Source organism: Lagenorhynchus albirostris, chromosome 6, assembly GCF_949774975.1.
Source record: "Lagenorhynchus albirostris chromosome 6, mLagAlb1.1, whole genome shotgun sequence".
Taxonomy (NCBI): domain Eukaryota; kingdom Metazoa; phylum Chordata; class Mammalia; order Artiodactyla; family Delphinidae; genus Lagenorhynchus; species Lagenorhynchus albirostris.
The window spans coordinates 67,174,841-67,195,094 of NC_083100.1; the positions used below are offsets into that span (position 1 = coordinate 67,174,841).

Sequence of the window (20,254 nt, forward strand, 5' to 3'; positions counted from 1 at the left end):
TAAGAAAGCATGGGGTAGTCGGGAAGTCTCAGGAACCTGTCCCGTGGCCACCAGGTCATTCCCAACCCCCTGTTTCCTGGCGTGGAATGAGCAGTGGCCTCTGAGGGCACTGAAATGGCCGCTCATCATTGCTCCACATGAAGGAGCAGCCCCGGGGTCGGATCTTCTTTTCCTCTCAGGACTGGTTGTCTTCATGTTGCTTTTGGCAAGAGCACCCACCAGTGTTTGACCCAGTCAGTGTTAACCACAGCCGCCTGGTGGACGGCATTTCTTGGCATCTCAGCCATTGTCTGGCACTGAGATTTGTCGGAAGGCACAAACTTAAAAACAACAGCCTACCCAGATGCAATCATGGGAAACACTGAGATTCCAAAGAGATCTTGGGATCTTCATGAACCACATGTGTTAACCGAAAAATTAAGGAATTGAAGTGAGAGCTCAGACGCTTGCACCTGATTTTGGCAGTGTATTTTCATAGCCTTTTTCATATGACTTCACAGCTGCCTCAATGACTTCAAAACTCAGAACTGCCGGCTAATGGCAATATTAAGCCAGTTCTTACCTAGGATTATTTATAAGAAAAATTGTATATCTGTTGCTCTTTGAGAAGAATTTTAATTTCCTGAGGATTAAAATTTAATCAATCATATACTTCGTGACAGAAAAGATTTTTAAATTAAAATTTACAAATATGTATTGAGTACCTGTTATGTGCAAAACATTTTGGTAGGCTTTGCAGGGGTACAAAGTTCATTTGTTCCAAAGATCTTTATTAAGCCATACATTGGCTTGGACTAGGTCCCTGGGATATCATGTCAAATGGTGAGTAAATGTAGATTTTCCTTAAAGGAGCTTGCTAGTGCAGTTGAGGAGAAAGATATTCAAGTAGAAAATTACAAAGTAAGAGCTCTAAGAGGGGCACATTATAAAGCCATGGGCAGTCAGGGGAGACTTTCTGGAGGAAGTGCTGTGGGAACTGGGGCCAAATGATAAGTAGGAATTTGCCAAATAAAGCATATTGTTGGTGGCTGGGGCAAAGATTTCAGGTAGAGGATACCTCATGAGCAAATAGAAAGAAGAGGTTGCAAATGTTTATCATATCTGGCTAAGGTCAGAGTGACCTGTTCCATAGGCTGATTTGCTGGGGAGTGTGCGTGCTGTGTGCATGCTGAAGAGTTTGGACTTTATTCCATGGGGTCCCACTTCCCTGGTTCTCTATCTCTCTTTATCTTTCAGACTTTCTTGCCTCTAACTCACCATTAAATATTGCAATTTCTCAGGGTTCAGCCCTAGATTCTTTTTTTTCTCATGCTTCTTCCTTTTCTCCCTTGTCAGATATACCCATATCCACAAGTTTACCACCTCTAAGCTCAATGATTCTTAAGTCAATTCTGAGCTGAGGATCTTGCATCCCTGTTACTACGGTCATGCTTACCACCTCATCTCCCTCAGGGCCATGCTCCCTGCTTGCTGCACTTGCCGTTCCTGACGCCTTTTTTTGTTTTGTTTTGTTTTGTTTTTTTGGCAGTACGCGGGCCTCTCACTGCTGTGGCCTCTCCCGTAGCAGAGCACAGGCTCCGGACGCGCATGCTCAGCGGCCATGGCTCACGGGCCCAGCTGCTCCGCGGCATGTGGGATCCTCCTGGCATGGGGCACGAACCCATGTCCCCTGCATCGGCAGGCGGACTCTCAACCACTGCGCCACCAGGGAAGCCCCCTGACTCCTCTTAATCCTTAGAATCTGCCAAGTTTCTTCTTGCCCCACGGACTTTGCATGGCTTCGGTTCCCTTAGCTTGAAATGCTCTTACCCTCTCTTTGCCTAGTTACTGCCCACTCCTTCTTCAGGTCTTGGCCTGAATATCACTTTTTCATGGATATCTTTCAGGTATCTCCTAACCCCCATTATATGATTTAGTAACATACTGAATTTTTATGTCCTACTTTGTGACTATTGTTTTTAATACTGCTTTCCCCACTATGCTTTAGCTCTCTGAGGGCAACAGCCAACTCTATGACAGCCTTATATATATATATGGTTTTTTTTTTTTAAAAGGGAACTTTATTTTTATTTATTATTTATTTATTTTTGGCTGCATTGGGTCTTCGTTGCTGCGAGCGGGCTTTCTTTAGTTGAGGCGAGTGGGGGCTACTCTTCGTTGCGGTGCGCGGGCTTCTCATTGCGGCGGCTTCTCTTGTTGCAGAGCAGGGGCTCTAGGCACGCGGGCTTCAGTAGTTGCGGCATGCGGGCTCAGTAGTTGTGGCTCGCGGGCTCTAGAGCACAGGCTCTGTAGTTGTGGCGCACAGGCTTAGTTGCTCCGCGGCATGTGGGATCTTCCCAGACTAGGGCTCGAACCCGTGTCCCCTGCATTGGCAGGCGGGTTCTTAACCACTGTGCTGCCAGGGAAGCCCACTGACAGCGTTATACTAAAACACTTAGCAAGGGATGTATGCTTTGCATGGGGTCTTAATAAACACAATGAGCTGCTTGAGTTAGGACAACAAGGAGCCATTGAAGAATTTTAGAAGAATGACCTGATGTGATTGGCTATTAGAAAGTTTATTCCCCTAGCAGTATGGAGAAAGAGTTGGAGAAGGTCTTTGGCTAGAACAAGAGATATAAGTAGGTGGATATTACCACTAGAAACTTACCAGCTTCATGGCACACATATGATTAAAAAACACAATTCAAGTATTCCCTGGTCCAGGGGCCCAATGATATTCTCAGCACCCTCTTCATCTCTTGGCATGGTTTACTCCATGTGGGCCCCATTTTCCCACAGTCTTTCTCTTCATGAACAGTAGCAGCTTCACCCTACACCTGCCCAGTGGAAAACAGGGCTCACTTTATGGTTATGTGAACGGATGTCTAGATTGGCCCTGACTGACTCTGATTAGGTCATGTGCCCATCTCTGAAATAGTCACTGTCGCCAAAGGGATTCTGAGTGTTGATTGATCAATCTGGATAACAACTATGTGAAGCTGAGGCAGTCATGCACTGGTAAACTGGCTATAAAAATATATATATTTTTAAAAAGGCCTTATTTGTAGCATTTGCCAGTTTCTTTGGTGTACTCCCACCATGGCTGATTTCAAGATGCCTGGCTTGCAGAGTTCCTGAATGTTTAACAATCACCTCTTGCAAGCCAGTTCCAGCAGCTCCACTATACCATCACTGAGCTGAAAGTAGAGCTGCCAGAATCACAAAGACTAATGGTGAGGGAGGGAGTGGGTTTCTAAAAGACAATCACAATGCTCTTAGAAGAGGGATAGGTGCCTGGTTGCCAGTCCAACAAATAAGCCTGCACTCTCCTGCGTAACTTATACTTTGGTGTCATGATCTCATTTTACTTAGGAATTTTTTTTAAAGTTCTTATATTATTTCCTTGAATAACATTTTTAAGTACCTTATAATATTCCACTTTGTGAAAGTACTATAGTTTACAATTCTTTTGTTGTTGTATATTTAGGTTGATAGAATTATACATAATGCTTTGCTGGATAAGTCTACGCCTAAAGCTATTTTCCACATTTATGACAGATTTATTGAGATAGTTTGCCTAAGGGAAATTACTGAGTCAAAGGAATGGACCGTTTAATGCTTTTGATAAATACTTTCCAATAGGTGTACAAAATAGTTTTACCAATTTATATCACTCCTGTCATTGTAAGAGAGCAACTATTTTATTCCACTGTCATTACACATAATTAGAAAAATAATCGATAGAGAATTGACACATCATTTTATTTTCATTTGTTTGAATTACTGAAAATGTTTAAATGTCTGTATTTTTATAAGGTGTATTTCTTATATTGAATTTTCTTACAATTTCCTACTTCTGTGTGTGTTGATCTTACTATACTATTTTCATAGGTATTTAACTTATTATAATTAATTTAATTTATATATGACATATCACAGTTAGTAGTGGAAATTCTAGCACATAGCATAACTTGGTAAATGTTGAGGCAAGTGTTGTATATGAAACTCTCTACTTCTGTATGATTTGGGGTGACATTAGCTGCTGTAATAGATAAAGAATCACAGTGAGTTAATAGACTAAAAGTTGATTTCTTGCTCATGTCAAAGTTACATGTGGGCATTCCTAGTTGGGCACCTTCCATGTGGTCATTCAGAGACAAAGCCTCCTTCTGTCCCATGGCTCTGCTCTCCTCTTTAGGTCTTTGTCATCATTTCCATTCAGTGAGAGGCTGGCGTAAGAGAATGGATGACAGTATATGGGAAATTTTTATGGATTAGGTCTGGAGGTGCAACACTGCATGTGCTTACATCTCATTGACTAAAACTCAATCCCATGGACACAACTAATTGCAAGGGAGGAAAGAAAAAGGATTTGGTGAACATCTAGCCAGTCTTTGCCAAAATTTCTATAACCTGAAATAGAGAAATCTTTATATTCTATTTACTGCTGTTACAACATGTATATCTGGGAATAAATCACCCATGTTACTTGGATTGTTTAAATATTTAAATATGGAGTGGAAAATTTAAAATATTGATAAGAGATATGTAGCTTTTTAGTAGATCAGAGTGGTGGGAAATGACATTGAATGGTCATTGAATGGCCTCCAGTTTAGACACTGAAGAGAAGAGATTGGAAGTTGTCAGACAGAGTGACTTTGACACATATTATAAACAAGTCTTGGATGGGCAACATTTACTCCATGTATAAGAAAATTAGATGTAAAACAAACTGTATAAGGAATTTGTAATTAGCTCAACTGATAAGTTTGATGACTTACTAGAATGATATTTTTAATAGACTATTTTAGCTCATTTTTTAATTTCTACCTACACAGGTAATTAAAGTATACAGTGAAGATGAAACCAGCAGGGCGTTAGAGGTACCCAGTGACATAACTGCCCGAGATGTTTGCCAGCTGTTGATCCTGAAGAATCATTACATTGATGACCACAGCTGGACCCTTTTTGAGCACCTGCCTCACATAGGTCTAGGTAAGGATACAAAATCATAGTCATATCATTGCTTTTCTGTCCCTTATAGTTTGATCATATGGCAAAGATTTTCTTCACTTGTAGAAAAATAGAGGACAATTATGAATAGTCCTTTTCTTTGTTTTTTATTTTTGGGTTGGTAGTTGAGAGAAAAATAAAGTAGCACAAAATGGAAATAAGAATAGAAATATTAAAAATTTACCACCCTTCATGGTTTAAATAATGATGTGTGGAAATTTGGGAGCTAAACCATAGAGTCTAAAGTGATGGAAAGATACATCTCATAATAAACTTTAGTAGCACAATTAACATTTTTTGAGAGGTCAATAAAATATGCTGTTATTTGGACTACTTTTTTTTTTATAAATTTATTTATTTATTTATATTTGGCTGTGTTGGGTCTTCGTTTCTGTGCGAGGGCTTTCTCTAGTTGTGGCAAGCGGGGGCCACTCTTCATCGCGGTGCGCGGGCCTCTCACTGTCGCGGTGTCTCTCGTTGCAGAGCACAGACTCCAGGCGCGCAGGCTCAGTAGTTGTAGCTCATGGGCCTAGCCGCTCTGTGGCATGTGGGATCTTCCCGGACCAGGGCTCGAACCCGTGTCCCCTGCATCGGCAGGCAGATTCTCAACCACTGCGCCACCAGGGAAGCCCTGGACTACTTTTTGAATTGATTGTAGTGCAGACATGGGAAATATCCACAGTGGTAGTCTCTTTATGGGACTGTATACCCTAAATTTTTCTTGAAGAATGAGTAACCCTTCACATTTTAAAGTCATAAACATAAAAAATAATCGTATTTATTTGCAGTTGGAAATATATTTCTGTATTGTGAACTGTAGAGGCTTTTCCCCTCATATCTTTTAATAAGTTATAAAGAATTTTCATTCTTCTGCTAGTGTGGGACAGAATGGGGCGACAATTTTGTCTCCCCTTTCTTATTTTTACAAATACTGCTGTTAAAAAACATGTCCCCATAATAGGTAGATGAGAAAGGAAGGAGTTTGTTATGGCAGTGCCATTTGATTCTTTGAATTTTGTATTAGTTTCCCTTGGCTGCTGTAACAAATTAGCATAATCTCAGTGGCTTAAAACAACCAAAGTTTATTCCGTTACATTTCTGGAGGCCAGAAGTCTGAAATCAGTATCAATGGGTTAAAATCAAGGTATCTTCAGGGATGAGCTTCCTCTGCAGGTTCAAGGAGAGAATCCATTTCCTGCCTCTTCTAGCTTCTTGTGGCTGCTGGCATGCCTTGGCTATGGCTACATCACTCTAATCTCTACCTCCACGGTCACACTGTGTTCTCTTCTGTCTGTGTGCAGTCTCCCTCTACCTCTCTCTTATAAGATAGTAGCATTTAGGCTTTATCCAGAATAATCCAGGATAATCACTTCATTTCAAGATCCCTAAATCAATGACACCTGCAAAGTTTTGTTTTGTTTTTATTTTTTTACCATGTAAGGTAACAGTCACAGGTTTCAGGGATTAAGATGTAGCTATCGTTAGGGGGCTATTATTTAGCCTACCATCAACTCCTTTGCATTGTAAGTCAAACAACTTTTAGTAATAAACCACTTATTCAAAATTAATTTAAATAAGTTGTCAATGACAGGACAATTTGTCCCTTCAATTTGTTTAAAGAATTGAGAATTTTATACCTAGGCATGAGAGTCATTCATTTTCTTGCTTAGCTAGCTACCAATATATAAAAATTTTCCTTCGTTTGATACATAGAGGGTTTACACCTCAGAGCAGCATACCAAAGTAAGGTTCAGTTCGGATGAGAAGTTTGCCTTTGTCTTATGAAATGCAATAAAGATGATGTTGGCAGAAAAGGTATGTTCTTAGGAGGATCCGTTTTTAAAAGATTCTGGAAAATGGTTCATTTAAAGTCCCTTGCATTCCCTGAACCATTCAGGAAGTGTCTATAGTACTTCCAATTTGAAGACTGCTGTCCAAGGATATGTCAGGACCTGAGGAAGAGGACAGAGGGAAGCCTGTGGAAAAGAAGTTTGGATAGTTCGACAGTCTCCACAGGGATTCTGAACCTTAACCCACCCTCCCACCCCCTGTTTGATAGTTGATGAGCGACAACATGTCAGCTGATCTCCACAGCTGAACATGTACCTTCCAAGAAAACTTGAATTCTGAAGGTATGCTATACTGGTCCGTGTGACTTGCTGTCTCACCCTCGTAGGGCAGAGAAAGTTCAACATATATTTTCTTCATTGCCATTTGTGACTAATTTAACTTCTATTCATGATCATTACTCTCAGAAATATGGTGTTAACTCTCAACAGATACCTGCCGTAATTCCAAACTATTTTGTTTGCTTATGCTTCTAGAAATATAGCTCTCAATTAGTATAATGTATAATTACAGTATTCTATACTCTTAAATTTTTCTTTTAGAGAGAGTTTAAAAGTCATTAAACATCTTTTGCAGTTATAGTCACTACAATTTATCCCTAACAAAGAGCTTGAAGTTCAGTAATAAAATCGACTTTATAAATCAAGAAGCAGTTTTCACAAGAGACCGCGGCAAGTCATGTGAGGAATAAAAAGATTTGTGCAAGTCTTTTAATGTAGAAGCTTAAAATGGAACGTTGAGAATTAATTTGAGCTACATGCTAAATTTAAACTTTTAGGCATTGAATAGAAATATATTTCTCCATTACTGTATTTTCTGGAAACTGCTGAAATAAAATCAAAGATGTGAGAATATTGTCTCATGGCTTCATTAACCATGCATTAGACCAAAGCTTATGAGAAAGAAATTTAGTTCCAGAGCTTTTTTTGTGTTCTTTTTTTTCTCTTTGTTTTTACTCAGATAAAAACTTTATACAGTAGAAAAATTGCAGACACTAATGCTACCCAAATACTAATGTATATTAGATTTGCCACCTTCCATTCCTTTTAAAAAAAAATCTGCTGCTTTATTTCTGTAAGGATACACTGAGATGTTAGATGATAAGAGTTAATGAATATCCAACTAAACTCTTGAGAAACAGTTTTTATTCTTTTTCTTTCTTCTACTTCTTTAACAATATAACAAGAGAATAACAACTCTTAAGATGCTGTGGTCTTCCTCAGCATCAAATGTAAAACCAGTGTGTCTCTGAATTTTATTTGTGTGTGTGTAGCTTATAAATACTCTTGTAGGAGCTATTCAACCTAAGAATAGTATTCAGGAACATTTTTGCTATTTGTATATTAAAATGAACTGAAAGAACTAGAGTGGGGTGCTTCTGCCCCTTAAATATGCTGTGCAGCTGCCGATGCCCTTTGCCAATAGAATGCAGCACTGACATATTCAACTGCAAATCTCTTTTTAGTGGTGATGACGTAAAGAACCAAAGGACAAATCATTTGCCAAAACTTTGGTGACCAGCTAGTGAGCTCTGCATGTTGTTCAGGAGACATTCTTGACCTCTCTTTGATTAAAATGATTAGTTTTCAATGAATAGAATTCTAAAAGTGAAGAGGTGGTCTATTATTTTAAAAAAATATTTTTAATACAAAAATAAGTCAGCTCACTGTAAATAACAGAAATAAAGATGTCAGGAATTAAACAATACTATCCATTATTTCACAATGCTGAGATAACTTTCTTTAGTTTCTCTATTTTAACATAATCTCTAGCCTATGAGTTCGCTTGTGTAGATTACCTTCTTTTATATATGTGTGCATCTTTAAAACATACTGATTATTTTTAGTTTTTTTTTTTTTTTCTTTCCACCTTACAGATTCCACAAAAGCTAGGAACTAACTCCCCCTGCCTTTCCCTGTTGCTTTCCTCCAATAGTTTAACAAATATCTGTTGACTATTTTGCACCAAGCCTGTTTTGTGTGTGGATCCCGGGGGTACAGTATGAACACAATAGACAAAAAGCAATGCCCTCATGAGTTTGCATTCTAGTAGGAAGAGAAAGACAAGAGATACATGACTAAAATGTGCAATCTTTTAGGTGGTGATTAGCACTGGGGAGAAAAGGAAGGCCGGGAAAGGGATAGGGAGTCCAGGGCTGGTTGGGAGATGCACTTTAAGTAGATCAGGGAAGGTGTCCCTGACAGTGTGATGTTTGAGTAGAGGTCTGAAGCAGACAGGAGCAGGTCTTGCACTTAAATAGAAGATTGTTCTAGAAGGAGGGAACAGCAAGCGGGAAGGCCTGGACATGGCAATGTGCTTGTGTTCAGGAAACAGGACTTAAGGAGTCAGTAAGGTGGAAAGTAATGGAAAGGGACTGCACAGAGCTACCACAGAGCCAGCTCATGCAGGGTCTCCCAGGCCATGGAGGGGACTGGACTTTTACACTGAGTGAGGGAAAAAGTAACTGTAGGTCTCTTCGTCAGAGAGCAGTATGATCTGACTTAGTTTTAAAGTCTACTACTAAGAAGACCCGAACGCAAGTTTTGACCCTTTGGAGGCTAAGCAACTTCGTTTTGCTTTTACATCAAACTATCTGTGGCTTCCGGGCTTGATCCTTGCCCATCTCTCATTTCTGCCAGTCGCGCATGCCACATTGTACCATCTTCATGTCATGGTCTGCACATGTACAAGGCTTAGTGTTTGTGAGATCCTGAAGCCTTGTAGGCAAGAATATTGTGACTTAGGAGATAGATGAGAGTGGGGAGTTTTCTGCCTCTAGTTCACTTTAATATCCCAGATAAGCTTAGGAAAGTTTCAGAGACATGTTATGTGGTTAATAGATGTGCTACTGTTGTGTGTGAACCATTAAAACACACCACAAATTACTAAAGTCAGAAGGGGGAGCACATGACATTCAAAATATGGTTATGGAATTCAAAGTCTGTTTTCAGAATGACACTTTGTGTGGCAAAAAACCCTCCAATTTTATTGGTATTTTTAATATGAATGCATATGTGTGATAGCTACTATTAACGTGCATCTTACGTGTGCAGGGCCCCTACTTAAAGGTTTCACATTCATCTTGATAGACACTCTCAATATTTAGCCTCATAGCAACCCCGCAGTGTACATTTATTTCATCTCCATTTTACACATAAGAATACAAAGAATCGGTGATAAAAAGTACCTGGCCCAGAGTCAACCTTGCACAAATCTAGGTACCTGTCAGATTCTCAAGTGTGTGCATTTTCTGTGGAAGCAAGTTTGTTATTTCCTCACTTCACTAGGTCAGGCCAGTGTTTTCGGGATTCTGTGGTTGGTTTGTCTCTCTCACTTTCCGTCTGCATCTCTCATGCAGGCTATAAATACAAATTTAAATTCTGAAACCTCAAGAACATTTTCAGACAAACCTAGGTAGTACTGAAATTATTGGAATCAAACTGAGCCAGCCTGGTCCACGTTATAGCAGAGCCAGCTATTTATCTTGGCGGAGAAGAGGATCACTTTGGAAATGGGCTGTTGTTGAATTTATATACATTGTGAATGGTAATAGGACAGTTGGAGCTTTGAATATGATATCAATATTTCATATCCTCTGTCCATAGTTATTAATATGCTACCAAGAATTTTCATAGGTAGAGTAAATCATGGAAGGCAGCTAAATATCCTGATTCTGTTACAAATTGCTGATTGGCCTGATTTTGGGTCGTGTTATTATGAGTTTCTAGTACTACATACAGCTTTATAGACATTGGATTTAAAATACCAGTATATCACCAAATATTTCCCCTTCTCTAGTGATATAACAACCCGTTTTGTAACTGGTGTGTTTTACTTCACAGCCACTGGATGTCACTATAGTTCCCCAGATGGAGTCCCCTGCCTTTACAATTATTGTAAGAGGATGGTGGGTGGGTGGGGGGAAACTTCAGTTTTAAGTCTTCTGGAACTTAATGGGATCCATGTTTGCTTTGCTCCCATTTTGATTCCTAATTGAAGCCATGGTATGAAGCAGCGGCAATTAACACAATACCTCAAGCGCATACCTATAGATTCCTCGGGAAGTGGAATTAATTGTATTTTAGTGTCATTGCTAGGGACCGCTGAGATTTCTATTGTGAGTATCATTGTGGAGTGGCTTTAATAAACAAAATGAATGACTGCAGGCTTTTAATGAAACCATTTTTATATGTGCAGCTATACCCACATGATCTCTTTAAGACTGAAGCAATGCACAGCAGCGGTGAGGGAACACTTCACAGCCTCCTGCTTTGAAGCTGCTCCTTCACTTTTTTCTTCTTTGCAAAAGAAACAGAAGTGTTTTTTCTGTTGTCTGGCACTGATACTGATATGTAGTTGTACTTTCTGTGCTATTTGGAACCTACCAGCCATCAGAGTTGTGACCACCCTCATCACCAGTGGAAATAATTGTGAAACCCTTAGGACATGTGTGCTTCCTTCTCTATCGAGACTTATGTAGCCCTGATCTGAGGGTTAAGGTGACATGTGCTCTGGTAGCACACTAAGGCTGGAGATGGGAAATGTGAAGCCAGCAAAGAGTGCTCATAACTAAATCTGCCTTGTGGTCCAGCTGATTTTTCCTTTTCAGTATTCTCATAGCCTGAGTTCAGCTCTCATCATCTCTCTTCTCAGGAATTCCTTTAGCCTTACAGTTGGTCCTTCCTCTTGCCTCTGGTCATACCAAAGTGATTCATCTGAGTGCAGACCTTGATTCACCTTGCTTTACGGTCCAAGGTCCTTTGCAGGTCTTGTAGTACCTGTGACCTGACTACCCTTCCTACCTCAAGCCTTGTGTCTTACACCTCCCTCCTCTAAGTTTATACATTAGAGAACTGCCTGTAGTCGCCTGCATTTCTACTCCTTGGGTTCCTTGCTCATGCTGTTAAGATTCTCAGGAAGCCCTTTCTCACCCATCTTTACCTGGCTAACTGCTATGCATCTTCCAAGGCTTACTTGGAATGTTAGTTAAAAATAGCAATAAAGTATAACTGTATAATAACTGCTAGCCATTTCCTAAAAATTCCTATGAAAACAAAGATGGAACCCCTCAGCTGTCCAAGCTGACTGACAGCTAACCTAGTGCCACGGTCTGGGGAGAGGAGAGACAGAAGAGCGGTTGGAGGCATCCCATGCTCAGTCTTATGAAGTAGAGTCACCCTTTCCATTTGAGAGCAGGTAGGGAGACACACCTGCCCCTCTCATATGCCTGGGTACAGACTTTGGCTGCTCAGAAGCTACTTGTTTTTTGAGGCAGTTGGCATACTTGCTGGCACTACCTTTTCTCATACATCCATTAGGAAATTACAACCTCCCCCCAACACCCCTCCCCCCAAAAAAGAGTGGTGCAGGAAGCACTAGGAGTGATAGAGGTAAATTGTGTCCTGGGAGGTGATGTTCCCACAAGTACACACTATAGGTGGGTGTGGAGAACAAGCAAATCTGGATAAGAAGCAGATTTAAGGCTGTTCAAGCAGGATTATTTACAGTATCAATTAATGATAAAAATAAAACCTAATGCTATTATAATAGGGGAATGTTATAAATTACAGTATATTAATAGGATGTAAGTTATGCTGCTTTGAATCATGTTTTTGGAGCTTTTCCTTTGAAAACTGATGTGGACAAATGTAAGATTGTAACAGTGATTGAATAAAGTATATATTTTTCACAGCATTTAGGAAACATTGTATATATGTTTATATGTGTACAGTGTTTCCTAAATGCTGTGAAAAATATATACACATAAACTCACATAGTCCCAAAGAAAAAGACAATAATGTAATGTTAAGTACTTATTCCTGACTGACAGTTTTAAAGATGGATTGTGATTGTCGGCTGTGTTTTCCGAATTTTCTGTAATGGAAATGTATTATTTTAATAATCAGGGAAAAAAAGAAATAAACACAGTTTTTAAAACTTATTAAGAGATTTTTAAAGACTTAGTTCAGACAACTTGTTGAAGCCCCAAGTTGGATCAAGTACCCATCTTCTACACTGCTGTAACATTTTCTGCAACTGTCTTAATAGTGATCATATTATTAAAACTAGTCCATAATTCCATAAGCAATGGAACTCTCTGTATATGTACATCTTTGTAACCCAGGGTCTAGGACAAATAAATGGCTTTTGAACTAAGGTATACTAAACTGTAAGTTGTTATATCAAGTAGTTCAAAGGATGGATTACAAAGTACATAGAAGGAAGAGACTTGAAAAAGAAGCCAAAGAAATCACATGCCATGCCCAGATGGAAATTTACTCTGAGTCCTTAAAGGTTCATTGGATAACTTAGAATTCATGGAAGCTGTTTCTAAGCTCTTCAGGTATTAACAGTCAGCTTGAGATAATATATATGCAAACATTTTGTGGAAAAATAAGGCTTTCTATGAATACAAGTTGTGATCATTGAGTCTGAGTTAATATGAGGACTGTTTCACTCTGTTGAAGAATGATCCACAAGGCCTTTATACCCATCAGCTTTCATGTCAAGATTTTCCTATTATTGCACTTGGGAAGCTGAATCTGGCAGTGGCAATTTTCCAGGGAATCTTGCTGGTATTAAGTAGTTTTCTTAGGTTAAGGAAACTTTTAGAAATTGAGCCTTGCTTTATTCTTTGCTTCTCCAGTTTTTGTTTTGCTTGGTCAGAGGCTGTTCATTTTTATCTGAAAATAAGATTGACAAAATGTATGTAGTTTCTACCTAGCACAGAGAAGTACAAGGACCATTTGTCTCCTGGAGTTTCCTGTAACAAAGGTATACAAAGAATTGTTTTCTGGGTGAATTAGAGCTAAAAGCCACTTTTGTTTCTTCTCTTATCAAGTGATGGGAAGAGTAGGGACTCCAGTTTCTATTTGATCCTCACGCTGTACTTTCAGTAGATTCAGTGAAGAAATCCAGGTAGAAGGTCACAGGTGAACACTTTCCATTCTGGGAGGATTGAGGTTTTTTAAAAGACTTTGAAGTTAAATCAACAGTTTCAGAAGAAACTTCTCTCTTCTATTTTTTTTTTTAAAAGAAAAAGTTTTGTGAAAATTAAATAGAAAACAGAATTATGTGTAGTTATCACTGTTTGGTAGTATTTCATTCTATTAATGTAAGACTTCACTGATCTATCAGAAACAAAAATAAAACTTAAAGTGATATGAAGCTTTTGTTGTTGTTTTAAGAAAGCTTTTTTTTCACTCTTTTTGAAGGCTTTTTTTCTTTTTTTCCTCCGTTTTGGTTGCTGTCTTGAAGTGACTTAAGACAGCTTCTCTCCTATTTTTCTACCTACTTAAGAGTGATATTTGATCATTGTAATAATTCACATTACAATCCCTGAAAAATTCTTCAGAAAGCTTTTTAAATAGACTTGTATCTGTTAAATTTTAATAATACATCTTAATATAGTATTTTAGATGAATTTATGAAGTTTTAAAAGTAAGGTTTTTTAAAGAAAAATCACGTTGAATTTATTTGAATTTTACCAGGGGTCATTTCTCAAATGGTAGCTCAAAAAGTCTGAGTTCATTCTGGGTGACAGCTCCTAATATTGTTTTTTCAAACATTACAGCAAAAAGCCCCTAAATATAGAGTTAATAATTTTTTTGATAATGAAAAAATATAAGTTACTTAGTAGAATTACTGAGTTGGTTAAAGTCTGCTTGGTTTTAGAATGGGGCTATAGAGGAAGAGTCAAGAGAAAGTTATGGGAAGCCATCTAGACAAGGGTTTTGTTTTGTTTTTCCTTTCTTGGGTGTTGGTGATGATGTCTTATACTACGCTTAGTCCTTGGCAAAACAAAGCTGGTCTTCAGCCACTTTTCACCTCCCTTTTAAGCATTTTTCTTTTCCTCTCAAAGTAATCCATCTAGGCATCTTATATCCTCTTGTTGAACTTTCTCCCTGTTAAGGTCTGTATTTAGTTCAATATCTGCACTTTAAAAAAACACAAATTTTGGGACTTCCCTGGTGGCGCAGTGGTTAAGAATCTGCCTGCCAATGCAGGGGACACGGGATCGAGCCCTAGTCTGGGAAGATCCCACATGCCACGGAACAACTAAGCCCATGCGCCACAACTACAGAGCCTGTGCTCTAGAGCCCGTGAGCCACACCTACTGAAGCCCGTGCGCCTAGAGCCCATGCTCTGCAACAAAGAGAAGCCACCACAATGAGAAACCCACGCACCGCAATGAGGAGTAGCCCCCACTCACTGCAACTAGAGAAAGCCTGCGTGCAGCAACGAAGACCCAATGCAGCCAAAAATAAATAAATAAATAAGCTAATTTTTTAAAAACCACAAATTTTCTTTAAGATGTGAATAGCTGATAATCAGGCCTCTTAGGGTTCTTTCGGTTATTTATTTATTTTTAAATTTTATTTTATTTATCTTTTTATACAGCAGGTTCTTATTAGTTATCCATTTTATACATATTAGAGTATACATGTCAATCCCAATCTCCCAATTCATCAGACCACCACCACCCCCTGCCACTTTCCCCACCTTGGTGTCCATATATTTGTTTTCTACATCTGTGTCTCAATTTCTGCCCTGCAAACCAATTCATCTGTACCATTTTTCTAGGTTCCACGTATATGCGTTAATATACGATATTTGTTTTTCTCTTTCTGACTTACTTCACTCTGTATGACAGTCTCTAGATTCATCCACGTCTCTACAAATCACCCAAATTTGTTCCTTTTTATGGCTGAGTAATATTCCATTGTATATATGTACCACATCTCCTTTATCCATTCGTCTGTCGATAGGCATTTAGGTTGCTTCCATAACCTGGCTGTTGTAAATAGTGCTGCAGTGAGCATTGGGGTGCATGTGTCTTTTTGAATTATGGTTTTCTCTGGGTATATGCCCATTAGTGGGATTGTTGGGTCATATGGTAATTCTGTTTTTAGTTTTTTAAGGAACCTCCATACTGTTCTCCGTAGTGGCTGTATCAATTTACATTCCCATCAACAGTGCAAGACGGTTCCCTTTTCTCCACACCCTCTCCAGCATTTTTTGTTTGTAGATTTTCTGATGATGCCCACTCTAACTGGTGTGAGCTGATACCTCATTGTAGTTTTGATTTGCATTTCTCTAATAACTAGTGATGTTGAGCAGCTTTTCATGTGCTTCTTGGCCACCTGTATGTCTTTTTTGGAGAAATGTCTATTTAGGTCTTCTGCCTATTTTTGGATTGGGTTGTTTGTTTTTTTAATATTGAGCTGCATGAGCTGTTTATATATTTTGGAGATTAATCCTTTGTCAGTCGATTCACTTGCAAATATTTTCTCCCATTCTGAGAGTTGTCTTTTCATCTTGTTTGTAGTTTCCTTTGCTTTGCAAAAGCTTTGAAGTTTCATTAGGTCCCATTTGTTTATTTTTGTTTTTATTTCCATTACTCTAGGAGGTGGATCAAAACAGATCTTGCTGTGATTTATGTCAAAGAGTGTTCTTCCTATGTTTTCCTCTCAGAGTTTTATAGTGTCCGGTCTTACATTTAGGTCTTTAATTCATTTTGAGTTTATTTTGTGTATGGTGTTAGGGAGTGTTCTAGTTTCAGTCTTTTACATGTAGCTGTCCAGTTTTCCCAGCACCACTTATTGAAGAGACTGTCTTTTCTCCATTGTATATCCTTGCCTCCTTTGTCATAGATTAGTTGACCATAGGTGCGTGGGTTTATCTCTGGCCTTTCTATCCTGTTCCTTTGATCTATATTTCTGTTTTTGTGCCAGTACCATAGTGTCTTGATTACTGTAGCTTTGTAGTATAGTCTGAAGTCAGGGAGTCTGATTCATCTAGCTCCATTTTTTTTCCTCAAGACTGCTTTGGCTATTTGGGGTCTTTTGTGTCTCCATACAAATTTTAAGATTTTTTGTTCTAGTTCTGTAAAAAATGCCATTGGTAATTTGATAGGAATTGCATTGAATCTGTAGATTGCTTTGGGTAATATAGTCATTTTCACAGTATTGATTCTTCCAATCCAAGAACATGGTATATCTCTCCGTCTGTTGTATCATCTTTAACTTCTTTCAACAGTGTCTTATAGTTTTCTGCATACATGTCTTTTGTGTCCTTAGGTAGGTTTATTCCTAGGTATTTTTTTCTTTTTGTTGCAGTGGTAAATGGGCGTGTTTCCTTAATTTCTCTTTCAGGTTTTTCATCACTAGTGTATAGGAATGCAAGAGATTTCTGTGCATTAATTTTGTAGCCTGCAACTTTACCAAATTCATTGATTAGTTCTCATAAGTTTTCTGGTGGCATCTTTAGGATTCTCTATGTATAGTATCATGTCAACTGCAAACAGTGACAGTTTTACTTCTTCTTTTCCATTTGTATTCCTTTTATTTCTTTTTATTCTCTGATTGCCGTGGCTAGGACTTCCAAAACTATGTTGAATAATAGTGGTGAGAGTGGACATCCTTGTCTCATTCCTGATCTTAGAGGAAATGCTTTCAGTTTTTCACCATTGAGAATGCTGTTTGCTGTGGATTTGTCATATATGGCCTTTATTATGTTGAGGTAGGTTCCCTCTATGCCCACTTTCTGGAGAGTTTTTATCATAAATGGGTGTTGAATTTTGTCAAAAGTTTTTACTGCATCTATTGAGATGACCATATGGTTTTTATTCTTCAATTTGTTAATATGGTGTATCACATTGATAGATTTGCATATACTGAAGAATCCTTGTATCCCTGGGATAAATCCCACTTGATCATGGTGGATGATCCTCTTTTTTTTTTTTTTTTGGTACGCGGGCCTCTCACTGTTGTGGCCTCTCCCATTGCGGAGCACAGGCTCTGGACGCGCAGGCTCAGCAGCCATGGCTCACGGGCCCAGCCGCTCCGCGGCATGTGGGATCTTCCCGGACCAGGGCACAAACCCATGTCCCCTGCATCGGCAGGCGGACTCTCAACCACTGCGCCACCAGGGAAGCCCAATCATCCTTTTAATGCGTTGTTGGATTCTGTTTGCTAGTATTTTGTTGAGGATTTTTGCATCTATATTCATCAGTGATATTGGTCTGTTATTTTATTTTTTTGTTGTATCTTTGTCTGGTTTTGGTATCAGGGTGATGGTGGCCTATAGAATGAGTTTGGGAATGTCCTTCCTCTGCAGTTTTTTGGAAGAGTTTGAGAAGGATGGGTGTTAGTTCTTCTCTAAATGTTTCATAGAATTCACCTGTGAAGTCATCTGTCCTGGACTTTTGTTTGTTGGAAGATTTTTAATCACAGTTTCAATTTCATTAATAGTGATTGGTCTGTTCATATTTTCTATTCCTGGTTCAGTCTTGGAAGGTTATACCTTTCTAAGAATTTGTCCATTTCTTCCAGGTTGTCCATTTTATTGGCATAGACTTTCTTGTAGTAGTCTCTTAGAATGCTTTGTATTTTTGCTGTGTCTGTTTTAACTTCTTTTTCATTTCTAATTTTATTGATTTGAGTTCTCTCCCTCTTTTTCTTGATGAGTCTGCCTAATGGTTTATCAATTTTGATTATCTTCTCAAAGAACCAGCTTTTAGTTTTATTGATCTTTGCTATTGTTTTCTTTGTTTCTATTTCATTTATTTCCTCTCTGATCTTTATGATTTCTTTCCTTCTACTACCTTTGGGTTTTGTTTGTTCTTCTTTCTCTAGTTCCTTTAGGTGTAAGGTTAGATTGTTTGAGTTTTTTCTTGTTTCTTGAGGTAGGCTTGTATTGCCATAAACTTTCCTCTTAGAACTGCTTTTGTTGCACCACATAGGTTTTGGATCATCGTGTTTTCATTGTCATTTGTCTCTAGGTATTTTTTTGATTTCCTCTTTGATTTCTTCAGTGATCTCTTGGTTATTTAGTAAAGTACTGTTTAGCCTCTGTGTGTTTGTGTTTTTTACTTTTTTTCCCTGTAATTGATTTCTAATCTCAGAGCGTTGTGGTCAGAAAAGATGCTTGATATGATTTCAGTTTTCTTAAATTTACTGAGCTTGATTTGTGACCCAAGATGTGATCTATACTGGAGAATGTTCCATGCACACTTGAGAAGAAAGTGTAATCTGCAGTTTTTGCATGGAATGTCCTAAAAATATCAATTAAATCTATCTGATCTATTGTGTCATTTAAAACTTGTGTTTCCTTAGTAATTTTCTGTCTGGATGATCCGTCCATTGGTGTAAATGAGGTGTTAAAATCCTCCACTATTATTGCGTTACTGTCGATTTCCTCTTTTATACCTGTTAGCAGTTGCCTTATGTATTGAGGTGCTCCTATGTTGGGTGCATATATATTTATAATTGTTATATCTTCTTCTTGGATTGATCCCTTGATCATTATGTAGTGTCCTTCCTTGTCTCTTGTAACATTAAAAGTCTATTTTATCTGATATGAGTATTACTACTCCAGCTTTCTTTTGATTTCCATTTGCATAGAATATCTTTTTCCATCCCCTCACTTTCAGTCTGTATGTGTCCCGCGATCTGAAGTGGGTTTCTTGTAGACAGCATATATATGGGTCTTGTTTTTGTATCCATTCAGGAAGCCTGTGTCTTTTGGTTGGAGCATTTAATTCATTCATGTTTAAGGTAATTATCGATATGTATGTTCCTGTGACCATTTTCTTAATTGTTTGGGGTTTGTTTTTGTAGGTCCTTTTTTTCTCTTGTGTTTCCCACTTAGAGAAGTTCCTGTAGCATTTGTTGTAGAGTTGGTTTGGTGGTGCTGAATTCTCTTAGCTTTTGCTTGTCTGTAAAGCTTTTGATTTCTCCATCGAGTCTGAATGAGATCATTGCTGGGTAGAGTAATCTTGGTTGTAGGTTCTTCCCTTTCATCACTTTAAATATGTCATGCCACTCCCTTCTGGGTTGCAGAGTTTCTGCTGAGAAATCAGCTGTTAATCTTATGGGAGTTCCCTTGTATGTTTTTTGTCATTTTTCCCTTGCTGCTTTTGATAATTTTTCTTTGTCTTTAATTTTTGGCAATTTGGTTACTATGTGTCTTGGCATGTTTCTCCTTGGGTTTATCCTGTATGGGACTCTCTGTGCTTCCTGGACTTGGGTGGCTATTTCCTTTCCCATGTTAGGGAAGTTTTCGACTATAATCTCTTCAAATATTTTCTTGGGTCCTTTCTCTCTCTCTTCTCCTTCTGGGACCCCTGTCGTGCGAACATTGGTGTGTTTAATGTTGCCCCAGAGGTCTCTTAGGCTGTCTTCATTTCTTTTCATTCTTTTTTCTTTATTCTGTTCCGCAGCAGTGAATTCCACCATTCTGTCTTCCAGGTCACTTATCCATTCTTCTGCCTCAGTTATTCTGTGTTGATTCCTTCTACTGTATTTTTCATTTCAGTTATTGTATTGTTCATCTCTGTTTGTTTGTTCTTTAGTTCTTCTAGGTTTTTGTTAAACATTTCTTGCATCTTCTTGATCTTTGCCTCCATTCT

The 20,254-nt window shown here is 38.5% G+C and overlaps 1 protein-coding gene across 10 annotated transcripts in view; it reads left to right on the forward strand.

The window, feature by feature from the left end:
- The window catches only part of GRB14 (growth factor receptor bound protein 14), a 125,923-nt gene that overhangs the window by 70,985 nt on the left and 34,684 nt on the right, over positions 1 to 20,254 (forward strand). For all 10 annotated transcript variants that reach the window (XM_060152756.1, XM_060152757.1, XM_060152759.1 and 7 more), the window contains one exon: positions 4,821 to 4,977. In XM_060152756.1, the coding sequence (XP_060008739.1) occupies positions 4,821 to 4,977 (157 nt within the window). The remainder of the gene's footprint in view (positions 1 to 4,820; positions 4,978 to 20,254) is intronic.